Source organism: Mercurialis annua, linkage group LG8, assembly GCF_937616625.2.
Source record: "Mercurialis annua linkage group LG8, ddMerAnnu1.2, whole genome shotgun sequence".
Taxonomy (NCBI): Eukaryota; Viridiplantae; Streptophyta; class Magnoliopsida; order Malpighiales; family Euphorbiaceae; genus Mercurialis; species Mercurialis annua.
The window spans coordinates 25,631,312-25,640,842 of record NC_065577.1 but is presented as its reverse complement, the minus strand read 5'-3'; the positions used below and the strand labels follow the sequence as shown (position 1 = coordinate 25,640,842).

Sequence of the window (9,531 nt, the reverse complement as noted above, 5' to 3'; positions counted from 1 at the left end):
GATTGGGCCTAGTGCAAGTGGGAGATTGTTAGTGATATGCACTAGGTCAATCATGTTTGACCGTGTTTTGACTTTATCATTTTGTTATTTATTGATTGGCAGTTTTTATCATTTTATATTAATGATTAAAAATACTTGAATGGTTAATTCTTTCTAAGGTCATCAAGTATGTGACTTGATAGTAGAACCCTTAGGTTTTATAATAAAATTATATACAATCTATCCCTAGTCTTAATAGAACATTGAGACTAGTATGATGTTGACTGATGATTATGTTTTACTAATCATGTATATGAGATATTAAGTCAAATCATAGGTGCTATTTGAGAAATAAGGCACTGGATGACCCACTATGAGAATACTACATAGATCACTGTCATAAGTAATTCTCATTACAGTTCTATTAGTATAATCCTTTGACCTTGAAATCATCATGGATTTCTACATAGCTATTTCATATTTTGATACAGTCTTACATTATCTTTAACAGGATAATGGAATAGATTGACATTGGATATGAAAGTAACTATGTGAGAAATGTGAGTGACTGAGAAGGAATTTGTCCCTCATTTATTTGAGTAAGATATCTATGGGCCCCTTGAAGAAGATAGACTGAAGGAAATGCATGGCCATGCTAAATGAATTGATAAGAGTTATCATTTTCAGTCTATTTAGAGTCAAGAAACTAATGATTGAATATTATAAGGATGACATGACTATGCCTTATATTCAATCTGGATATCGAGAGACAAAGGGATTAAAATATTATTGTAAATGGTTAAATCGGATTATCGATATTCGTATAACTTGGGTAGTCATAATGTTTTGCTAGAGGCCACTTATGACTTGTGGGCTGAAATAGGGATTTCGGTCCTACTGCCAACGTTATATGAACCTACAGGGTCGCACACTAAGAACAGGCCCAAAACAGTTATGGGTTGTACAAGCCCAATGTGATTAAGTGATTAATTATTATATATATATATATATATATATATATATATATATATATATATATATATATATATATATATATAATTCCTAATCTATATATATTAATAAATATATATTAATTCAAAATTAAGGATAAGTGTTTTCTTTAATTTATTATTTTTGAAGATAATAAATATAATAATTAATATATATGGATGATTATCAAAAAGGAGTTTTTGATAAACATAAACTTGTAAGAATTGCAATGAGATTGAAATTCGAATTTGTCTCAAACTCTAGTGTTGTTGTATCACCATAAATACACATTAAGCAATTGGTTTGAGAATCACGAAATTCATTATTCACTAAATCACTAAAATTTGAAATTGCTTGTGAAGCAATAGTGCTAGCACACAAGCACTAGTTTTGGCTAAGGTCTGTTCGTGTGGATACTCGTAGAGGACGCATTTTTTTGGAGGCGTTTCTGATCTGAGGCCAGGTATCACCAAAGTGAACCACCTCCTTCCTTCCTACATTGCTGTTGAATTCGACATATAAGTAAGTATTAATTCTGTTATTAATCTATTTATTCGAATTACATGGATCTTGGTTTAGGTTTTAGATAAATTTTTTTAAATTCCGCTGCTTTATGAACCTAGAAAACCCAATACTAACATCCTTTAAATATGTTTGAACCATTTTATAAACAATGTTTCCAGCCATTAACAATTTTATCAATACCAAAATTAAGCCAAAGCACTCAAATAATCAAATATGGCAATTTTGCCGAAAATTACCAAAACTAGCCAAACGACTCAAAACCAATAATCGATGAACCAAAGTATGTTACTACTGATAAAAAAACCTTTAAAACATCTCTTAGAATATATTATATCAGTAGTTATATCATTTGAAAACCATTTTGCAATCATAGCGTTTAACTTTCATAAAATTGACAATTTCGCAAATCGTAGAGATTTTACATAACAACTTAATTTCAAATCCCAAATTCAAATACAAAATATTTAGATCAGTAGATATAGGTGAGAAACATAAAAAAATCATGCCAAATAAGATTTAACATAATATACAAATCGCTAAATGAATCCATAACGCAAAAAGCTTGAAAATGCATAATCATCGCTTAAACCATGCCAAACCAATTCCAATCATTACACATCAGAAAATAATCATACTAAACTCCATTCTAAACATATATATTAGATCATAAAACTCAGACCATCAAACATAAGGTTTCAATCTTCAAAACACCCTAAATCATGCAATTCTACGCATAACATATCAACAACAATAACCCAATATAAAAGGGATGAAGACAATACCTTAGAGTGATGAAGAATATGATAATAAAGATAATAAACCCTAGGTTAAGGGTCTGGACCGAAATAATGAAGTCACAAATCACACCAACGAATCATACGAAGAAGGAATTGCTTAGATTCTGCGAAACGGATAATCAATCACCAAATAATTGTTAAAAACCACCATGAATCATAAAGGAATGATAGAAATTGAGTTTATTTTGAGTAAAGGGTCGTTCTAGGTCTGATAGGGTGAAAAGGGGCTGAAGAAATCGAGTTAAAAGCCTATTTATATAAAAACAGCGAACCCTACAGTCCCGTGACGCTCATATGTCGCGCCCGCGACAAAATGAAAAGGATCCAAATCGACCAGTTTTTAGCAAATTCTCTCAGGAACGACATATCCAAAGGGGAGCCCGATCCAACGGTGCATGAGGGAGATATGGACATTTTACTAAAGCATGTCACATTTGAAAAACACATAAACACTTAATTGATAAAGCTCAGAACCTAATCAAAATAACACACTAAAGGTTATGCAAACCAAACCATGCTTCCAAGGAACCAACCTACCAATGTCCAAACCAAAACACATCGAAAAATCATCGGAACAAGCCCGAAAAACACGGGGTATTACAAGGCTATAAGCAGTGTCAGATTGATTCTGTTGGCTCTGAAAGATTTATTTGGCTCAATATTTCTGGTATTCCAGTGTGTGCATGGGAGGAAAATTTATTCATGCAGATTGGTAATCATTATGGCGATTCTATTACTGTGCACCCATTAATTTTTTCAAAAGAGAGGTTGGATACATGTTCGATTTTGATATCTACTTCTAGAGAGTATATTCAAGAACCTTTGACTCTTGTGATTAATGGGAAGGAATTTATTATTCGCATTTCATAATCCGACCTTCTAATCATGTTGGATGATGTGGAAATTTCAGAAACTTCTTCTGATTCTTCAAATGAGTCTACTGCTAGCAAGGCTTATTTTTTAGAACATGAGGCTTCTATGCCTTGTAATCACACGAATTCAGTTATAGTTAAAGGCCTTTTGAGTTTTTCTTCACCTGCTTTTGTGATTAACAATAACAATGGTGTTAAGGATGATGGTTTTTCAAAAGCAACTGTTCATGAAACTGAACCTGTTTCATTGGGTTTTAAAGATGTTACCTCCCCATCTGCTTCTGATGTCAATTCTGGGTTGTTTGTAGAAAACCCAACATCGAAGGAATTATCAGGTCTCATTACTCAGTGCCGTAAAAATAAAATATTAGACGCAACAGGTCATCTTATTTCTGTGTTGACTCCCAGGGGCAGCTCCGACACTTCTTCCTCAAATAAGATTATCAGGAATTGTAACAAGCTGAATCGAGCTTCAGCAGCCAGGCTTAGAACAAAAGTTGAAGCAAACCAAACATGGAATGTCGGTCTTGAATTTTTAACGTGGAGAAAGAGGCAGGGATTATGGAATTATTGTCGCAAATGATTACAAAGGAATCAGAGAATAGACTCTGAGAATTTATTCTTTCCAGGTTATATTTCTTTATTATGTCGCACATATTTAATTTTGTTTCGTGGAATTGTCGAGGAGCTTTTTCGTATGCCCGGAAAGCTCGTTTTATTCGATCTTTAGTGTCTTCTCATAATCTTGCTATTTTGGGTTTAGTGGAGACTAAAAAAGAATTGTTTGATGATTTCAGTATTCGTTTACTATGGCCCAATCTTGATTTTAACTATTGTTTTGTCCCTTCTATTGGTGCTTCGGGTGGCTTATTATGTATTTGGAATCCGATTTTGATTTTTCCTACGAGGATTTTCAAAGCTAATAGATGGATTAACTTAGATTTTACATGGGGTGATCTTATTATCAGATATATTCCTGTTTATGCGAGCAATTGTCCTAGGGAAAGAGCTTCTCTTTGGTGTGAAATTCTCGTGGAGCTGGCTACTTATTTGATTTGTATTGTTGTGGGTGATTTTAATGATATCTTGGATCCATCAGAGAGGTTGAATTGTACCAGTTTCTCTCCTTCCATGCTTACTTTTTCTGCTTTTATTTCTAATTCGAATCTAGTAGAGTCTACTCTTCATGGCAGGTTCTTCACTTAGCAGAATAGTATTGCTAGATCGAAGATAGATAGATGCTTCATGTCTCCTTCCGCTTTTTTAGCTTGGCCGAATGGTTCTTTACGGGCTCTTCATATATATTTTTCTGATCATGTTCCAATCTTTTTTAGCTCTGATTTGGCTAAAGATTGGGGCCCTAAGCCTTTTAAATATATCAATGCTTGGTGGAGCAATAAAGATTTTAGTTCGTTTGTTGATGTTACTTGGAGTTCTATTACTCAGAGGATGCCGAATTCTAACTTAGTTATTAAGTTAAGAGAACTTCGCTCAGCCATAAGATCTTGGAATAGAGACGTTTTTGGTGACTTAAATGTGAAACTTTCTTCTCTGTTGACTGATATCATGGACCCCGAAGCTCATTCTGATTTTAACAGTCTTAATTCTGAGGACGACAGCAAATTAGCTGTCATGAAGGCTGAGCTTGCACTACTAGAAAACAGCGTAATCGCGACGGATTTTAGCGACGGATTTTAAATCCGTCGCTAAAATGAAGATTACCGACGGATTTAGCGACGGATTTTATATCCGTCGCTAAATCCTACTAAAAATTGGCGGGATTCATCCCGCCCATCCCGCCAAAATTAGCGACGGAAATTCCGTCGCTAAAATGGCGGGATGAATCCCGCCAAAAAAAATGCACTTTTAGCGACGGATTTTAGAATCCGTCGCTAAAAGTAATCAATTAGCGACGGATAGTTTAATCCGTCGCTAATGTCTAACTTTTAGCGACGGATTAAACTATCCGTCGCTAAAAGTCCTATTTTATTAAAAAAATATTAATTAACAAAAAAATATTAATTAATTGAAAATAAGTAATTATTAAAAATAATTAACTATTAAAAATAATTAACTATTAAAAATTAATTAATTAATTGTTTTATTTAAAATAATTATTAAAATAATTATTTATTTAAAAAATAATTTATATGAAAAATAATTATTTTATAATGCGGGAGTATATAAATTACGAGAGTAAATATTTCCTCCTTTTAGTTATATTTAAATATAATATACATACATATGTAATAAGAGTTTGAGTTGGTTAAGATGGAGCTGCGCGCGGGGGAACTCCAAAGTTAAAGAGCTTTGGATGGGAGCAATTCAATGATGGGTGACCTACTGGGAAGTTGGGTCGATTGCGAGGATTGTTGGTGGGTGACAGTGTGTGGTCTATCACGGGTGAGTGGGTTACGGTGGGCTATTGATTAAATAAAATTTCATTTTACGATTTTAATTAAAAAAATATTTTTTTTAATTTTAAAAAATTAGCGACGGATTAAAATCCGTCGCTAAATTCCGTCGCTAATTTTTTTTAAATCCGTCGCTAAATTTTTTTTTTGTCGGTAAAAAATTTTGCGACCAGAAATCCACCGACGGACTGAGTCCGTCGGTAATCCGTCGCTAATATCAATTAGCGACGGATTTTAGGCATTTAGCGACGGAAAAATCCGTCGCTAAATGCATGATTTCTAGTAGTGTTGATCATATTTCTAAGCAACTGGAATCTCTTTGGCACCAAATATCTAGGCTGAATTGGAATTTACATGGAGATAGAAACACCAAGCTTTTTCATGCTGTGGCCTCTATTCATTCGAAGAGCAATTTTTTCGCAGAAATTCACATTGATGGGAACTATTATTCCTCTTCGGCAGATATCAAGCAGAGAGTCCATTCTTTTTATAAAGATTTATTTCATCAAGGTTCTAATATTAGCTTCTCGCATGACGAACTACCAATTAAAATCCCTTTCAGACATGCAGGCTGCGGCTATCACGACCCGATTTCCTCCTAGAAACTCATGTCGAGACTGGCTATAGGGAATGGGAATGGTTGTTCCGAAACTCGTAGCAAGCCTAGGAAAAACAGTAAAAACATTTCGCGTTTTGAAAACATAAAAGGTCTCAATCTCTTTTTGCAAGTATTTGAAAACCATTAGATAAACGTGTAATCAAAACCGTGCGATTGCATTTCTGGACTCAGGCTAGTACGTGTACGCTGCAAGTGTCCTAACACGACCCTGTCCGAAAATAATGCCAGCAGTGCAAACCAGCCATCACATCAAGTAACTGGTTTAAGCATGCCAAATAATTAATCACATAGCGTTTATCAAAACCATGTTTCTTATAAACAACTAGCAAAAGCCCTTTTTATATAAAACACGCTTTTGTCCCAAAATGACACTGACAGTAGCTTCACATCAGAGTTTAAGCAATTACAAATGAACTACTATGCGGAGCTAGAATTACTCTGCAGCTCTAGAGTGACCTTTATTTAATTACAACTTCCGGAGAATTAACTGGAATTCTTGTCACGTCAAAATATCATTTACCTGTGAAAGGGAAATCAACGGGGGTCAAATATGAGTGAATTCACATAGTTACTTAAGCATATTAATAAAAACAAAAAATCGCATGTAAACATACTTTGTGCATCCAAATAACCGATCCAAATGAAACCCTAAGAGAAACCCCATTTGGTTAACTATGGTTAATACCACAGTTCATGCTCTCTTGTTTAACACAGGATGAAATGTGAACTCATGGTACCACAATCATCTTATCTCTATGTAAGGTTTGTTGGGCCGTAAATTGAATTACTGGCTCCCCATAATAACCTGTTAGGTCTAGGCCGCTTTGCAAGCATCTGGCCAAAGAACCCAACTAGTATGAAATGCAATGATTTATTTATACCGGTGATCACACAGTCCTATTGTTGCCCAATAGATAGCACGTTCGAGTGGATTTATATATTGGTTTCAAATCGACTCTATGCAATGCAATTTCAAACACATTTCTAGTTGTAAATGTTTTGACATTAATATTCAAAAGTAAATATGCGAACTCACAAAACCGTTATCCACAAAACAGTTTTTGATCACCCTCTACTCTCCTGGTCCGATAACTTGCTTGCTCATCGGATCTAGTTAGAAAACATTTGTTAAACACAATTGAAACAAGATTTCTAACTCTAAAGAGTAGACTCTCTACAGACATTAATAGACATATAACATATACAGTCTATTCTTATCATCAATACAAACTCATAGTCCTCTGACTATTAATCACTTTGATTAATAGAGGACCTAATTAAAATGTCTCTAAGTTTTAATTAATCGAACTCCCTTAATTGTCCAAGTTCTTTTAAGTCCATATTGAACGTACCGTTTAAAATTGTCCGAACCTCGTCAATTCGGAACTCGACGTGCGAAAGCACGTCGGAAATGCGCGCTGGCGCAAGGCTCTGTGCGCTTTCATAGGACACTGTGCGCTCGCACAGGACACTGTGCGCCCGCACAGTGTCCCTGTGCGTCCGCACAGGTGACTGTGCGGTCGCACTTTCTCAAATAGACTGTGCGCTCGCACAACTTGGCTGTGCATCCGCACAGTCACTATGCGAAGTACAGTGGCTGTGCTTCATGCACGGCCACGGGAACTTCGTTCTCGAGCCGATTTCTGTCGAGCTATACTCCACTTTTTCGATCCAAAACACATATACAAACACTAATCTATCCATTTCCGCTATCGGAACGTAATCATTACCTATTCTTTCGATTCGATACGGTAACCGTTATATATTCGAATATAATCTATTTCCTATGTAACCAAATTCAAAATAACGGTTATAACTTCAATTAATAATGGATTACAGAAGAAATTTGAGTTAGAAACGAGAAATCAGATCGAAATCGACGAACCTACCGTCGCGTGCCGTCATCGCCGCTTCTCTGAATTATAAAACCTAAGTTTAGGTTTTCTATAACTAATGAAACAATTCATTTGAATTGTTTTATTATATAGTTTGGTTAAATTCCAAACTAGTCTTTAGGCATTCACGCGATATTTTAACCCAAATTCTTAAATACTCGTCCGCAGGTAAATTTGAAAACGAACTCCGAAATTTATGAAATTTTAACCACGAATTCTATATTTCGTAATTAGAATAAAAACGTAATTTTTACTCTCACGGGACTTATATTTTATTTCTAATAAATCCTTAAAGATTTATCAGAGCTAAATTAGACCCACTTAATAAAATTCATATCTCCAAATTCTATAAAATTTTAGGGGTAACTTTCTAAAAATATTCTGTGAATATTGACTCCAAAAATATTCACACAGGACTTATAAATTATTCTATTTTAATTAATAAGCATTTCTTAATTCCCGTTAGTTAAAATATAAATATCCAAATTTTATATTTTAACTTCTATAGCTATTTTATTTCCGGAGATACTATAAATTAAATTTATCCTTAAATTTAATTTACGTTCTCCCAGTCCAATAAATTATTTCTTACGTGGAATAATTTAGTCCTTTAATTTTACGGGGTATTACATTCTCTCCACCTTATTAAAATTGGTCCTCGAATTTCAATAAGAACTACGTACCTTGTAGAAACAGGCAAGGATATCGCTGACGCATATCAGCCTCCGTCCCGCGTACATTCCTCCACTGAATGGTTTCTCCACAACACTTTCACCATAGGAATCTCCTTAGTACGAAGCTTCCGCAGTTGAGTATCTATTATCCCAACAGGTTGTTCCTCATAAGAAAGTTCCTCATTAACCTCCACAGCTTATGGTTGAATCACATGAGAAGGATCTGCGATATACTTTCAGAGCATCGATATGTGAAACAACGGATGAGCTTGCGACATATCTGGCTGTAGATCTAACTTGTAAGCCACCGCTCCTATGCGCTCTATAGTCTCGTATGGTCCCACATATCTTGGAGATAACTTGCCTCTCTTTCCAAAACGAACAACACCCTTCATTGGTGATACATTCAGAAAGACATAGTCACCGACTTGAAACTCTATCTTTTTTCTCTTTGGATCTGCATAACTTTTTTGGCGACTAAAAGGAGTTTCCAATCGCGTCTTAATTAATGGTACCTTCTCTGAGGTAATTTGAATAATCTCCGCTCCTGTCAATTTTCTCTCTCCCACTTCCTCCCAACAGATAGGAGATCGACACTTGCGATTGTATAATGCCTCATATGGAGCCATTTCGATACTGGAATGATATGTGTTGTTGTATGAGAATTCCACCAATGGTAAATACACATCCCAGCTACCTCCAAAATCCACTACGAACAGTCGAAGCATATCTTCCAAAGTCTGAATAGTCCTTTCAGACTGTCCAT

At 35.0% G+C, this 9,531-nt stretch overlaps 1 protein-coding gene across 1 annotated transcript; it reads left to right on the top strand.

The window, feature by feature from the left end:
• The first annotated feature begins 3,808 nt into the window (after positions 1-3,808).
• LOC126661781 (uncharacterized) lies at positions 3,809-6,179 on the top strand. Its single transcript, XM_050355647.1, has 3 exons — positions 3,809-4,356; positions 4,498-4,828; positions 5,883-6,179. The coding sequence occupies exons 1-3, from the start codon at positions 3,809-3,811 to the stop codon at positions 6,177-6,179; spliced, it is 1,176 nt and encodes a 391-aa protein (XP_050211604.1).
• The last annotated feature ends 3,352 nt before the right edge of the window (positions 6,180-9,531 follow it).

Bases quoted from the DNA above. Each gene is read 5' to 3' on its own strand.
- LOC126661781 (XM_050355647.1), top strand. From the start codon at position 3,809: ATGTCGCACATATTTAATTTTGTTTCGTGGAATTGTCGAGGAGCTTTT. The intron at 4,357-4,497 runs GTTCTTCACTTA...AATCTTTTTTAG, and splicing joins GAGTCTACTCTTCATGGCAG to CTCTGATTTGGCTAAAGATT. The intron at 4,829-5,882 runs GTAATCGCGACG...CATATTTCTAAG, and splicing joins TTGCACTACTAGAAAACAGC to CAACTGGAATCTCTTTGGCA.